Source organism: Rattus norvegicus, chromosome 3 (assembly GCF_021556685.1).
Source record: "Rattus norvegicus strain SHRSP/BbbUtx chromosome 3, alternate assembly SHRSP_T2T, whole genome shotgun sequence".
In the NCBI taxonomy this organism is placed as follows: domain Eukaryota; kingdom Metazoa; phylum Chordata; class Mammalia; order Rodentia; family Muridae; genus Rattus; species Rattus norvegicus.
In genome coordinates, this window is record NC_141536.1 from 28,286,478 (window position 1) to 28,302,886 (window position 16,409).

General features: G+C 36.3%; 1 protein-coding gene across 47 annotated transcripts in view; it reads right to left on the reverse strand.

Annotated features, from left to right (window-relative positions):
* Positions 1 to 16,409, reverse strand: part of Qtman (queuosine-tRNA mannosyltransferase) — a 390,738-nt gene that overhangs the window by 293,949 nt on the left and 80,380 nt on the right. For 40 of the 47 annotated variants that reach the window (XR_015683156.1, NM_001024274.2, NM_001393689.1 and 37 more), the window contains 1 exon segment: positions 12,386 to 12,421. Coding sequence is in view for 3 of the 47 variants with exons in the window: in XM_087653032.1 (XP_087509158.1) it covers positions 12,386 to 12,421 (36 nt within the window). In the remaining 44 variants the exon portion in view is untranslated. 47 annotated transcript variants of the gene reach the window in all.

Sequence of the window (16,409 nt, forward strand, 5' to 3'; positions counted from 1 at the left end):
TTTCATATTCAATAAGGGAACAATGTATCAAGAAGAAACTATTATTCTAATCATGTATGCCACAAGCATGAGTGTATATAATTTTATGATCCAGCTACACACTCCAGCAAACACAACCAAAGGACTCCATATTCTCTTAGTTGGTCACCAGAATTAGAAGGCAAGACCCTACTACTAAAGACATAAACAACATAGTTATAGGACATAAAAAAAAAAACAAAAAAAAAAAACAAAAAACAACCTGGATCTGACCTGAAAACTTCCTCTATGCTGTCTGGCTTTCACAGTGCCAGAGGGTTATATAAGCCACTGAGGTAGAAAAGCTATCAGAAGTATTATTTAGAAGCAACCCCAGCATGCTACAGTAGCAATCTTACAGACAAGATATGCCCACTGGAAAAATAATAGCACAAAAGTTATGGTGTTAAACCAACCTTTTTTTTTTTTGACTCCATAAAAGACCTGCTCAACAAGAAAGAATTCAGGTTTATTATAGTAAACCTGGTCATAGGCCCTAGGGAGAGACCTTGTCTTGATAAATAGACATTTTGTCAAATGGCCTTCTGAAGATTTATGTGTAGAAACAGATTCATATTGCCTTCAATATTAGTTAGAGGAGCATTTTTCTGCAATATTCATACTGAGAATAAGTGACTATGGACTACTCATCACTAAATGGAGTGAGTAACTCCAGCAGACCTTACCCCAGGCTTGGAGAAAGGCAGGAAAAATGTTGTTTCCTTGGTTCCTTCTATCACTGAAAATTATGTAACTTAGTAGCAGGATGAATACCAAAAGGGAGTGCTGGAAAGCTTGGAGAGACATGCTTTAAATGGGTGCTGTGATTAAAATGATTAAATGGGTGCTGTGAGCTGCCATCTCATAAACATCGCATGACTATTTCATTCATGACTACCTCTAGCTACAGTTACCAACACAAGAACTGTATGAAGCCAACAAGACCAACTGGCATTCTATCATGTAGCACTGATTGGTCTCAGTAGATTACAAAAATAAGTAAGTAAGTAAGTAAATAAATAAATAAATAGGGACAAAGAAAGGACATAAATAGGGAAGAAGGATGGATTAAGGATACCTGGGGGAGAGGAAGGAGGAGGTGAAAGAAAACATGACCAAGAAAAGTGTTTACATGTATGGAACAGTCAAAAATAAATTCTAAAATTCCATTAAAAATAATAATTAATTTTAGTTAGTAATTTCTTAGATTATAGAAGTTCACAAAATAAAAGTATTATTACATACTTAAGATGTTAAGTGATTAATAGCTATAATATTAAGTACTATATTTACTTATACATCTAGGCAGTTTTATTGGTGCTAACACCAACTTTCTCAATTCCAGCTTTTCTCCTATAAAACAGAATCGTCACATTAAAACAGCAATACTAGTACTCAAGAACAAAACAATAGGAAATACAATATAGTCCCCTTAGTTGGGTATGAACCATTTACCCAGTGAGTTCAAAGACGCAAGCAAGTCTACAAAGGAACTGAAGTAGCAGAACAAATATATCAGATAGCTTTACATAGCTCATTCAAACCTCGTTCAAATTCTTACTATGTCTACATTCCTCCAAAACAAAGGCTAGGAAACTAAAATAAGATGTTCAGCACTCTGATGGGAGTCACATGAAATGGCTTTGTGTGACCAAGGCAAATCTCTATGAGCAAGCATGTCTCTCCAAGCTTTCCAGCACTCCCTTTTGTTCTTCATCCTGCTACTAAGTTACATAATTTTCAGTGATAGAAGGAACCAGGGAAACAAAAGCAAAATTCACAACCAAGGCTTATGCAAAGAAAAGTGGTTACCAGAATTTCAATTATATCACTCGCTTATGAACTAAAATCCTTGCGGTTTCCTATGATATAAGACAAATAACACTTACCAAAATATTTAAGTAGTTGGTAAGACTGTTTTCTACTGAAACCAGGGTCTTTTACCATCCAGAACACAACAATAAGAAGTAAAATTTAAGTCTGAATATCCAAAGCTCTTTCTGACTAGACTCAGCAATGATCTAGTCCTTTTTTTGGATATAATAAATAATTTTCTAAATTTATATGCATACACTTTTCAGTCATGTGACTACTTTAATAAATGTCAAATTCCTACATGGAGCCTGTATCGTCAATGTTCATTGTGGTTTTTTCCCTTGGAAACCAAAGGCAAGTGAATCTGAGTTGACTCCTAATCTACAGAGGGAGTGCTGGGACAGCTAGGGTTACAGAGAGAGATCCTGTGTCTGAGAAGGGCAAAAAAAGTCAACACCACACACACACACACACACACACACACACACACACACACACACACAACACACTTGATTTTCTTTCTTTTCTTAATTGGAGCCTTCAATTCCAAACCTTATGAAAGATTTTTTTTTAATTTTTTATTATATATTTCTTCACTTACATTTCAAAGGTTATTCCCCTTCCTGGTTTTCTGTCCAGAGCCCCCATTCCCTCCCCTCCCCCTCCCCCATATGACTATTTCCCCTATACATCCCCCTTATTTTCCTCCCCCATATTCCCCTGCACTGGAGGTCCAACCTTGGCAAGACAAAGGGCTTTCCCAGTGGAAGGTGCCCCAACAAGCTCTACATATACAGTTGCAGCCCAGGGTCAGTCCATGTATAGTCTTTCAGTAGTGGTTTAGTCCCTGGAAGCTCTGGGTGGTTGGCATTGTTGTTTTGATGGGGTTGCAAGCTCCTTCAACTCTTTCAATACTTCCTCTAATTCCCCCCAAGGGGGTCCCATTCTCAGTTTGGTGATTTGCTGCTAGCATTGACCTCTGTATTGGACATATTCTGGATGTGTCTCTCAGAAGAGATCTATATGCAGTCCCTTTCTGCATGCATCTTTTAGCTTCATCAATCTTATCTAGTTTTGGTGTCTGTATATATATGGGCCACATGTGTGTCAGGCTCTGAATGGCCATTCCTTGAGTCACTGCTCTACACTTTGTTTCCATATCCCCTCCTATGGATATTTTTCCCCCTTTTAAGAAGGAGTGGGAACATCTGCATTTTGGTCATCCTTCTTCTTGAGCTTCCTGTGGTCTGTGGATTGTATCTTGGGTAATTTGAGCTTTTTGGCTAATATCCACTTATCAATGAGTGCATACCAAGAGTGTTTTTCTGTGATTGGGTAAACTCACTCAGGATGATATTTTCTAGTTCATTCCATTTCCTATAAATTTCATGATAAACAACTTCAGCAAATTGTCAGGGTACAAAATGAACTCAAACAAATCAGTAGCCTTCCTCTACTTAAAGGATAAACAGACTGAGAAAGAAATTAAGGAAATGACACCCACCCTTCACAATAGTCCCAAATAACATAAAATATCTTGATGTGACTTTAACCAAGCAAGTGAAAGATCTGTATGACAAGAATTCAAATCTCTAAAGAAAGAAAGTGAAGAAGATCACAAATGATGGAAAGATCTTCCAAGCTCATGGATTGGCAGGATTAATATAGTAAAGATGACCATTTTGCCAAAAGCAATCTACAGATTCAATGCAATCCCCATCAAAATTCCTACTCAATTATTTATAGAGATAGAAAGAGCAATTTGCAAATTCATTTGGAGTAACAAAAAACCCAGGATAGCTAAAACTATACTCAACAATAAAAGAACTTCTGGGGGAATCACCATCCCTGACCTCAAGCAGTATTACAGAGAAATAGTCATAAAAACTGTATGGTATTAGTACAGAGACAGGAAGGTAGACCAGTAGAATAGAAAAGAAGACCCAGAAATGAACCCACACACCTATAGCCAATTGATCTTTGACAAAAGGAGCCAAAACCATGCAATGGGAAAAAGATAGCGTTTTCAACACATGGTGCTGGTTCAACTGGAGGTCAGCATGTAGAAGAATCCAGATCGATCCATGCTTATCATCCTGTACAAAGCTTAAGTCCAAGTGGATCAGTGGATCAAGAACCTCCACATAAACCAGATGCACTCAAATTAATAGAAGAAAAAGTGGGGAAGAATCTTGAACACATGGGCACTGCAGAAAATTTCCTGAATAAAACACCAATGCTCTAAGATCAAAATCAACAAATGGGACCTCATAAAGCTGCAAAGCTTTTGTAAAGCAAAAGAAACTGTCATTAGAACAAAACGGCAACCAACAGATTGGGAAAAGATCTTTTCCAATCCTACACCTCATAGAGGGCTAATATCCAAAATATACAAAGAACTCACGAAGTTAGACTCCAGAGAGCCAAATAACCCTATTAAAAATGGGGTACAGAGCTAAATGAAACATTCTCAGCTGAGGATTATCGAATGGCCAAAAAGCACCTAAAGAAATGTTCAACATCTTTAGTCATAAGGGAAATGAAAATCAAAACAACCCTGAGATTCTACCTCACACCAGTCAGAATGGCTAAGATCAAAAACTCAGGTGACAGCAGATGCTGGCGAGGATGTGGAGAAAGAGGAATATTCTTCCATTGTTGGTAGGATTGCAGACTGGTACAACCATTCTGGAAATCAGTCTGGAGGTTCCTCAGAAAATTGGACATTGTACTACCTGAGGATCCAGCTATACCTCTCCTGGGCATATACCCAAAAGATGCTCCAACATATAACAAAGACACATGCTCCACTATGTTCATAGCAGCCTTATTTATAATAGCCAGAAGCTAGAAAGAACCCAGATGCCCTTCAACAGAGAAATGGATTCAAAAAATGTGGTACATCTACAAAATGGAGTGCTACTCAGCTATCAAAAACAATGACTTCATGAAATTCATGGACAAAAGCATTTTTAGACTAAGAAATAGGTCACTCAAACCTGTAACACACATAAATAATAGGTGACTATGGGAAAGACAAGGAAAGGAAGGAGAAGAAATCAAGCACTGCAAAGTATTAACTAGTTTTCAATTCCATGGACATTTTAGAAAGCAGGTTTAGAATAGTGTATACTAACATGTAGAGTATAACTTTAAAACAAAGAAGATTCACATATGTACATATTAAAATTTTTTCCAGCTTATACACTAACCAAACAAAAAACCCAACACGTATTTCGTATGCTACTTTCTAGTAAAGATATATCATTGAAATAGTTCAGCTATGCCTTAAAGTGCCCTTTAATTAATAATCTTCATTTGTAAATATTCTCCAAAACACATAAACATATATTCCTCTTACACAAATTTTAAGTAAGTACATTTCTTGAAATAATTATTATGGTAGAGTGCTTAAAAGATTATTAATTTCAATTATCAACAACTCCATACATTAATTATACTTTCTCTGCCTTTTTTAATTCAAATGTATTTCAGTGTGTCCATCCAAAGGATAATTAGACATTCAAAAAAAAAAAAAAAAAACCATTTGAGTTTCGCCTAGTTACCTTTCAGTGGTTGAGGGTAATGGTAGCGTGTAAATAAAATAAAATAAAATAAAATAAAATAAAATAATCACACTCTTCACAGGCTTTCTTTTCTTTGCACACCTCCCCCCCTTCCCCCCCCCCCCCGCTCCCAATTAGGTAAAATTAACTTCAAAGTTCTGAAGCCAAAAAGCAGTGGGCAATATCCAGTGTTCTCTAACAGAAGCTTACTTTAGGGACAGAAAGGGGAGTCAGGGGAATGTGCTCACCCCAATTTATAAAGAATCAGCATATGGAATAAGTATGATCTTACTCTGTTCCTCTAAAATAAAATTATAGGAACATAGTAAGTTGCACAGAGAGGAAGTAAAAGAAGACTGATGTTTTAACTAGGGTTTTGGCTATATGGTGACGGCTAACGTTAACCTGCTCTACATTCTCACTGAGGTGAGGAACACAGGAGCATAAAATACCTGCTTCCTTAGCACTGCTCCAGGACAGGCTTCCTCTGTAAGACAGACTGACCCTACAACCTTTTCTTCCAAAGACGCCAAGAACAGAAAAAAAGACATAATCACAGAAAGATAATCTGAGTGTATCTTTTAAGACAGGTATTCAAAGACAGTCTATAAATATGCACATTTGAAAAGAATAATCAAAGGACAGCATGCACCTATGCTTGGAAGGTCATCTCGAATTCAATTTCACCAGCTATCTTTTCTTTAAAAAAATAATTCTACATTTCTTACATGATATAAAATTCCTCCTCTCAAATCTATTTTTCCTTAGTTATCTTTTGTTGGTGGTGGTTGCTGCTGCTGCTGCTGCTGCTGCTGCTGTTATACTAAAGATTGAGTTTACAAAATACTGAACAGACAGCATACAAAAGGCTTTTAGAACTATACCATATGGTCCAGGGAAAGGAACAATCTGGACAACCTCCCTTTCAATCTGCAAGTCTGTCCACCTCTATAGCATATTCTGTTGCTTTAAAACATTAAGCTGGACGTGCGAAAGTACAAGCGCTGTGTCTTCAGCACTACCATACACGCACGCTGTGGGAACTGTGCCTATAAAACATAATAAGCATCTGCTTTCGTTTGTAGTTTGAGATCTAGGATGCAACACCCAACCCAGGCATACAAACCTAGACCACTATTCAAAAGAAACAATATTTCAGCAGGGTATGTGTGGATATTCAACTTGCCCTTTGGAAATGTAAAATTAAAAAAAAAAGCCCACATTTTTACAGAGGCACATTGGCAAGAGCTGATGTAACAGATGACATACATATTCTTGGAAATCAAATAAAAGCTATAGGAAAATACCCATTGTTGCCTGGTGAAGGCCTAATCACATGGACACAGCTGGAACCAATGTAGATCATTCATTAATAAAAGTGTATTGTAGTCACCACTTTTTGATGCATTTAAACTGCTGTTATAGCCAATTCTGAGAATTTCTTGGTGTGGTGTTGGTAAGATTGTTTTAGTAGGAAATGTGAGAAGATTTAGGACAAGGATTTTTTTTTTTAAAAAAGTTCTGATACTGAAAATATGAGAGTTGCTCAAAAATCAAAATGTCATCTTACCTGGCATACACTAGCAGCAGTTCAAAAACTGCAGTGTAACCTGAAAAGGGGGGACTCATATGGTACTACAGACCAAAAGTGAGCAGTGCGAGATGTCACACAAAAAATATGAAATATTTGTGAAAGTATATACAAAATTAGGCACAGAAGAAATTCAAATATATCAAAAATAAGAAATAGAATATAAAAATATCCTCTTGAAAAGTATTTCCCACTGACCTACAATGCACCCTGTGTGCATAAAGAAAAAAATTCATGTTCTAGAAATTCATGTTTTAGAAATCATGATTTAGTGTTCTAGTTACTTAACAGCTAACAATTCATTCAACCATCTACTCAAAGGAGTTGTATGTAGAGTTATATTGCTTTTCAAATGAAACAAATCACTAAGTATAATCAAAAATTTCTTACGTGGCATATTAAAAAAAGAGTTAAAAACAGTTATCATATCATTTTTAGTTATCTTACAAATTTGCCATGTTTCCACAAATAGTAATTAAGTTACAATATAATTTATAAAAACCACATCATATCAAACGAAAATCATTCTTGTTACATTCTGTGAATTAAACAAAATATAAAATTTATTGTCTATAATGAAAACTTCATTATCACTGATCAAAAGTTGTTAGATATTATAATTCCTAAATATGCAATATTCTCCTATGTGTGTATTTCCTAAGTTAATAATAGCCTTAACACAAGAAATAATATAAGGTTTAGATAAAATTATCTTTAAAGTTAATAAATAATATTTTATATATAGACCTATCCAATATAACCAATTATAATATCTTCAAACCTTGGCACTAGGGATTAAAGACAAAACTATAATGAACTTAAACTAGAACAAAGTAAATAAAGTTTCAGTGGGGTCCTTTGGGTATTACCAGTATAAGAAGCTTAAAGTTAACCTAAATATCCAATCCATGAAACCTGACAGGCAACTCACCCAGATTCTTTTCAATACTTCCTGAAGGAAAAAAAGTAGTCTTCAGAGAATTCACTGAGAGAGAGATAATTGTACTAAGTTGTACATGTTTAGTACTAAGCACTAAACATAAAAGCAATTTGAATATTTGTTTGCTTTGCTAAAGTAATGAGGCAATGTGTTCCTGAGCTTGTCTTGAAGGAGAAAAAAATAACAGGTGAGTTTATTTAATGCATAATTCTAATCTACCTGTTTACCCAAACTCTTGCAATGAATTTTAAATATGTCCTAATGAAACTAGATCTTAGAAAAAAATAACTGCTAGATATCACAATAATCTTAATGAATCCATTATAGATGTAATTTCCTGTACACACAGCATTTAAAAATACATATTAATAACTCTAGCACAAATCAGCATTTACCTTTTCAGTCACATATGTTATGCTATTATAAGAATACATTTTTTCTCTCAATATAAATAATATTTTAAATAAAAACTGGTCAAAATAATATCAATCTCAGCTCCAAAAACATATTGTCATTATATTTATATTGATTTAAAACACTAATATTTAAAATATAACTTGAAAGCATATCACTTTTCACTAATACAGAAGAAAACTAATTTTTTGAGGAAATTCTACAAAATTTCACAAAATTCTTACTCAAAGTAAAAAGACTCTCCTCAAACCAACTCCATTTAAAAACTCATTAACACCATATTTTCAGACTTCTAACAGTAAGTCAACAACTGTAATTTAATGAGAATTGGGAAACGTTTTTAAAGCAGTTCTAGTTTGCCTTGTATTACTATTTGAAAGGAATTAAGTATACATCCTTTAATTTCATGGAATTTCATTTTTACATCTATGGACATATCAAACATTCTAAAAATGACAAATGAACTGATATTGAATTATAGATAAAAATCGAAAGCAGTGCGAGACTTTTGGTCTACATGAGTCATACTTATGGCCACTCCATGAAATGGAACATGCCTGGTACTGTTAAAAGGAGCAAGAACCTACAGCTAGATAGGTCACAGTCCTAGGGAGAACCTAATAAATTTTACTCTGCTAAATAGGCACAGTACTAAAATGACTATGAAAGCATCCCTCAGTCCTCACCGGAGATACTTCTTTTGCAGTAACTTCACCAATGTCAATTAACAAGAACCATCAGCTGGTCCGCACACAGAGAATAAGAGAGCATAAGTACACAGCCCTCTCCTACATGAGATAGACTCAGATATACTCTGTTCCCAAGGACCAGAGATCAAAACACAGAACAGAAAGATTTTAAGAGACAGAAGTGGTTAATAACATAAAGGAAGCAGTACTCTCCAGATAAAACAGGACAGTTACAGGAATGAACTCACACTGATTGTGCAGCATATACAAAACTTGCACAAGTACAGTCCAAACTCAACTGTAAACAAAACCTTCATAAATTCTAAAAAAGGCAAATTCAATATAGTTCCTCCAAGAAACAATGCCATTTACTCAATATGGAAATTGTTCAGAGATGGACACTACTATTTCTCACACACACACACACACACACACACACACACACACACGCACACACACACACACACACCACTTGTTACACAACGGTGAGCTGCAAGAAAAGAAACAATGGTGTAAGTAGGAGAGATCAAGACCACTTTCCTTACTCCAGTGCTCTTGTGAGGGTAAGCCCTCTGCATCACAAAAAAAAGAAAAAAACAAAAACCACAAAACAAAATGTGCTGGCTATAAGCCTGCATCAGTGCCAAGCTACTTGTTAATTCTTGCTAGACTCCCTCAAATGACAGTGTGGGACTGTCAAAGTAATATGGCACAGGGTAGTTGTTGAGCTTTTGTTTGGGGGCTGGGGAGTTGTTTGGGTTTTTGTGGGTTTTTTTTTTTTTGACCCATTAAAGTCAGGTTAACATTTTGCTTTTCTTTGATAGGCATTGAAAAGATTCCAGAAACAAGAGGTACACTGAAGGATGAATCTGCTGCCTAATGAAATTAAAGACAAGTACAATACTGTTGACAGTTTAGAGACATAAGAGAAAGTAATATATTTTTAGCTTAAACTTTATAAGGATTCTAAGACATTTAACTATCTGTTTAAAGAATAGAGACCAAGAAACACATTATTAGTAATCACATAATTATATGCAAAATCTTACATATGTAGACTGTAAGATACAGAAAACTGGTATTAACATTTTTAGGTCACTACATTTTTAGCTGCTAGTCTAACCTTGATCTCTCTAGAATTAAATAATCTGGGGGAAATGTTATATTAAAATCTGAATATTTAATGCGTTCACAAGGAAAGAGGTAAAAAAAATGATTTTTAAAATATGCTTCAAGAATTAAACCACAAATCATCGAGAAATCTGTCAGACACAAACAGGAAAGCCTTCTCCGCTATCCTATTCAAATCTGTACTAGCAGCAAAGCTAATACAAACGAGAAGGACAAGTGTGCACTGTTTCAACCTTCAACTAATATTACTATCTGAATTGGTGACTAAAACACCAATATGCCATTATCTCCTAGAATGTGACCTTTCTCTCTCTAACGTACACGATAAGTAGAGATGAAGGTCCATTTTCTACATACCAATTGAAAAGAAAGAATGAACTGTGACAAGCCCAGATCCCATGCTGGCACACTCTACACCAAGCTCAGCATCAACTAGAAGCAGTATGATTCTCCCTGCCAATCAGGGCAGGGAGAGTTGTATAACTAACACAGTGTTGATTATTAGTACCAAAGGTCTTATAGCTGCTTCCGCCTGCACATCTCCATTGGATCAGTTGTTAAACAAAGACCAGTAGCTGTCACAGAAATAGCAAGAACTAGAAGCAGTTACCTCAAATGTCACATATGGAGGCATGGAACATTTACCACCTGAGCCTATGTAATTTCCAACAAAATGATCCCCTACCCAGTTTTGTTCATGACCACAAAATCTGACAGTAACCACTGATACGTTGTATGGAAAGGTGGTGAGGGAATAAAAACATGGAGGAGAAACCAAGAGAGAACATGGCCAAACTTCAAACAACTCAGATTAGTGCACAGACATGATACCATAGGATGACAGCTAAGTTAAAGAAAGAGTTCCAGTACAATGGTTTACTCTGGGCGACATGGGTACATCTGTCATGTTATTAAAGAATGCATTAATTTGCTCCTCAGCTTCTTTTATATTTTCCTTTCTTTCCATGAGCACATACTGCTGCTTTTTACTGTATGGGACACTGACAACTGAAGGCCAGGCATTCATGTACTGCCAACATGGTTCAAATAATGATATCTGACTGGCTTTAGTTCAACTAGGAATATGTCAAAACTAAAAGGCTAAAAGAATAAAAGGTATAGAAGAAACCAGGAAATAAGCCGGGTTTTGTCTGTTCATTCATGGTACAGATGAAACTGGGGAGGAGGTAGGGCGAGAATCCTACAAAAGGCAGCCAAGCTAACTCAATTAGAAAGAAAACTGTAAGAAGTTAAATGTGTATAACTTGGCTGACCATCAATAAATAATATGAGAGCTGTCCACAACTCTCCAAAGTGTGTGTGTGTGTGTGTGTGTGTGTGTGTGTGTGTGTGTGTGTGTGTGTGTATGAGGAATTTTAATTTACTACAGAAGTTTGAATGTATTAAATAATAATGAGACAAAATTAAAATTAAAAGAAAATGACCTCAAGAAACAGAGAAATGTTCAGGCGTGGTAGAATACTCCTTTAACCCCCACACTCAGGAGGCAGAGGCAGATAGGTGTCTATGAGTTCAAGGCCAGCCTGGCCCACATAGCAAGTTTCGGGACAAGCAGGGTTTCAAAAAGAAGCCCTGGTAGGGACTGGGGTTGGGGAGGAAGGGAGGAAAAGGGTAGAAAGGTGAAGGAGGTGGAGAGGGGAGAAAGAAGCTAAGAGAACAGAAATATTGATCATCCTACTAGTCACACTACAGTAAACAGCAGATGACAGGGAATGCTACACACTGCCAAACATGGAATAGGTGAGATCTGTTTAAATGAGAAACGGAACAAACATCTGTTAGCCCCAAAGTGGGCACCAAGGTCACACAAAGAAAGAATTCCACCGAACTGCAGCTGGGGGAACGAGTAAGTCTAATTGGGGATATTTACTGGAGCATAAGTAAAGGGTTCCTTACAGAAATGTGGAGAATCTTCAAGCAGATACTTGGGTAACTCGAGAAAAGTCTGCCACCACCACCAACTGCAACCAGTAAGAGAGAAAGGGCCTCATGTGCCACCGAGAGAAGCGCTCATGAGACGGCCTGTCTCGGAGCACCACTCAGAGTGTTGCCTCCCTCCACTCTCCTTCCTCCTTCCAAGAGAAGGATCACACGGAGGTCTCCTGTGCGGCATCACAGCTGCTCGGATTTCAGGACAGCCATGGCCATGCTGTTTGCTTCCGGGAAGTCAGTGTCCTGCAACATAGTCTCATTTGCTCACCTTATGATCCGGATGTACTGATATCCGATCTGGTACCTGCAAGAAGACAAAAGGCACAGTTAAACTGCTGTCTTCAAATTAAACCCAACATGAATTCTCAATGCTGACACGGACAAGAATGCAAGCACATAAAATCAATCCAATTCTTAGACATTACGTTAGCAAATGCTCACTGCGTGTTAGTTACTTTTAACTCTTAGGAACTTACTTGTTCAGTCTTCTTAAGGATTTTCTAATTCAACTATAAACATAAAAATTTAGATTGACTCATTAGTTTGACTGAAGTTTATGTACTAAATATATGTTATTTGTTGGTTTATATAAATAGATGTCTTTTTAGAAAGTCAGGTTTATGAGATTTATAACAGTTTTATAATTTAGAAAAATAAAACTAACACAGCAACCAAAGTGTCAAACTTCTGCTGAGAACTGCCATAGGAAAGTTGGAAGGTAAATGGATAGTTAGTTCAAGTTTGGGATTTCCAACCAATGAAAACACAGGGGTGCACAGAGACTGGCTGATAGAAGGTGGATACCTTAACACTACTCTTTGACAGATGTAAAACATCACTGCAATAAGATGACTCTTTGTTCCCTATAAGCTATATACAGTTTTAAGGAGAACTAAAATTTTGCCATATACCCGAGTGGGCACCATGACTGTTTCTGTTATGAGTACATTTCAGTCAGACCCTTAGGTTTTCTGATAGTGACAGGGGCAGAATAACATAGTAACTCACCAAGAAAGACCATATGACAAATGTGCATATGACAAACAAGGAAAGACAGTCAAAGCAACAGGAAACATACTTATATACCACAAAATTATAGGAGTAGCTGAACTCATCTCTTAAAAAAATAATCGTAAATAGCAATCAAATTCAGAATAACCTGAATTAAAAAAAAAAAAAAAAGAAAGAAAGAAGGCTGCAGAATCCTCAAAGCATCTACTTGAACAGAACAACAAACAATGTATAGCCACGTGGACCTTTCTGAACTGGGACATGAGGAAAGGAGGGAGGGAAGGATGGAGGAGGGGAGAGAAGGAAGCCTTAAAAGACAGAATACAAATAGGAGGACAGCATACGCTTTCCAGCAAAGCTTATTTCAATGATCATGCAGTATATTCTCAAAAAAGCAAACAGGTTTTGACATTCACATACTGACTATGAATTGCACCTGGTACTTACACCTGGACAAGGCAAAACCCTAACTAAAAATAAAATAAAATAAAATAAAAATAAAATAAAAAATTAATTTAGGTGAGCAGAGGAAGAATAAAGAAAAGCAAAACTGTTATTAGAAAGATCATTTCAATTTGTGATGCATGATATGAAAGAAAAAAACAAAATGATGTCATCAAGACATGAGAGAACAGCCTATATTTTTATCTGGTGTACCTTAGAGATCCTCAACCCAATTCCCAGTCAGTCAGGACCTTAGAACATTGAAACCAAAAAGTAACTAGAGGGAAGTTGGTCAGAAATCTGCACTTCCAGAACAAAATAGGTATTCTAAAAGACAAAATACTATGATCTCTGGTTATGCTCTTCAAAATTCAAGTCATGATTTTGTGATACACACTCAACCTCTAGATGATAACAAGTAAGTGACAGCATTTCTGTATACGTTAAAGAAGTAGGTGAAAGTACTATGCACTTTTAATAAAAATTATTATTCTATCCTGTGTCGGTAAAAATAAAAAAAGTGGCAGAGCCAGTTTCCAAGTATACCCTAGCAGTCGCTAGTTCCGGCTCTAACAGGCCATTTAAACTAGTGCTAACTCATGTCAAATTAGTATCTCTCCCAGCAAGTTTCTGCTTCTCACAAACTCTCTGGTTCCAGTCACCTGGTAAAATCAAGACTCAACAAACTATAACCCAATAATCAGATTTACATGTTAATTTCCCAATCTGCAAAACATCCACACGATAAACTTACAACCAACTGATAAGGATATAAACCACCCACCTAGATAAGATATAATTTGCCCATCTAGACAACACAAAATCTTGCACACATCCATCCCTTAAGAATAGTCATAACAACCTGTAAAATGTGCAGAGAGGAATCTTAACATCAGCCACCATGTTCTCTCAGCTGCCTCCTCCTCGCTCTGCCTCTTCTTCTCTAAAACTTTATTCCTGTCCATCCTTCCTTCTTGTCCAATGACAGGCCTCATTTTATCCTGTACCTGCATTTACCTGTATAATGACATTAACCTACAGTATCAAAATTCTTTTTTTTTTTTTTGGTTCTTTTTTTTTCGGAGCTGGGGACCGAACCCAAGTATCAAAATTCTTATCAAACTCAGTTCAAATTTATAAAAATTGGTTTTGTTCCTACAGACAAAGTTGATCAATTCCAGTGGTCAAGGTAAGAAAAAGTACAGTAGCCTGTTCCCAGAGGGAATACATGCATGCCTTTGTGTGGTGTCCTCCTGGTCTGAGTAACCAACAAATGGAGTGGAAGTGACCATATCTGCCACTAAGGATACCGCAACTTCTTTTCTTTTATCCCCCCCTATCAAGTCACACCTATCATGTAAAGATAGTCCAGCATCCCCTGGAATGGTGCAAATGGCCTTTCAATCAACCCAAGGAAACAATTAACATCCATGTGAATGAATTATGTTCCAAGTCCTCCAGGCCAGTCATAGTAACTATCTCCACAGCTGACACACTGACTGCAACACTGGAGAGCCTAAAACTCTAGTGGTTTGAAAGGTAAAAACTACATTTCCAATATGCTAAGTAAACTCAAGCTCAACCAAATCCATATGTAATTTACAAAGCAGAAACGAGCAAATCAAAGTAGTAGACAACAATAAGATCAAATCTTGTTATTAAGGTATTCTGCTCTAGTAACAGAACCATATTGAAATTTTCCATAGTATCACCTAGATTCAAAGTAGCAAATGGAAGGCTTAGGACTAAAATAGTATCACATGACTGTCTAGGCTTGTATTGTTCCCAGATCTGAAAAGTAAACAATGTAACATATAGCATGAGTATGCTTCCCTCATTAGAGTTTTCTGCAATGCAAATCAGTTTTTTCCTGATATTAACAACACATTTTAACATAGAAAAAAGTTGTCCCTGTTTTGTAACACCTTCACTTTTATATCACAGGTGACATCTTCTTTTCCACAATTAATTCCTCTCATTGCCATCTCTGAGAACTTGCTCCACCACTTTCTTTCCTTTATCTTCAAACTTTATCTACCCAGTTTCCTTTTCCTTCATCAGCAGCACTTTTTTCAAACCTACCAAACTTATCCATATCAAGGTTCATAAAATAATAACACATGCTCACTGAAAGATATATATGAATTCAATATAGTTCACATATATTCAATGCTCAAATTACTACACCTAATGTTACTAGCCATCACTTTACTAAAATAGCTACCATGAAGTTTGGCAAAAAGGCAACCACTTTGACTATTTTCATTTCTCACTCCAGTAGGCAATGGCTACTTCTATTCATCATGTCTCTGTGAAACTCCCTTCCACTGGTTTCCAGAACACAGCAAATGTACAGCTCTCTTCTAGCTGCTATTGTCTGCCTATTACAATGGCACACTTTCTAGGAACCACCTGGGGTTTTAGCATTCAGGTTATGCTTTCAATCTGCTCCTGATTTCAGAACTTCACTTCTACAACTGTATCCACTGATCACTCAAAATCCCAGAGTTTCCCAGTGCATTTTCATAATATGAATTTATTTCTATTTATTATATCTCTCTTTACCAATTGTTTTAAAATATCATAAAAATTCTCCCTAACTTAAAAGTACCTTATAGCTGTGTTACACAATACCACTAGTTACATGTGCCTACCAAGCACCTGAAATGTGGCTACTCTGGGCTCAGAAGTACACTAAGAGCAAAGTACACAATGGATGTCAAAGACAATGCAAAACATAAAAATGTAAGCAACTTTAATCATTTTATATTGATTACATGCTGAAGTAATATAGATATATTAGGTTAAATAAAATAGGAAGATTAATTAAACTCATT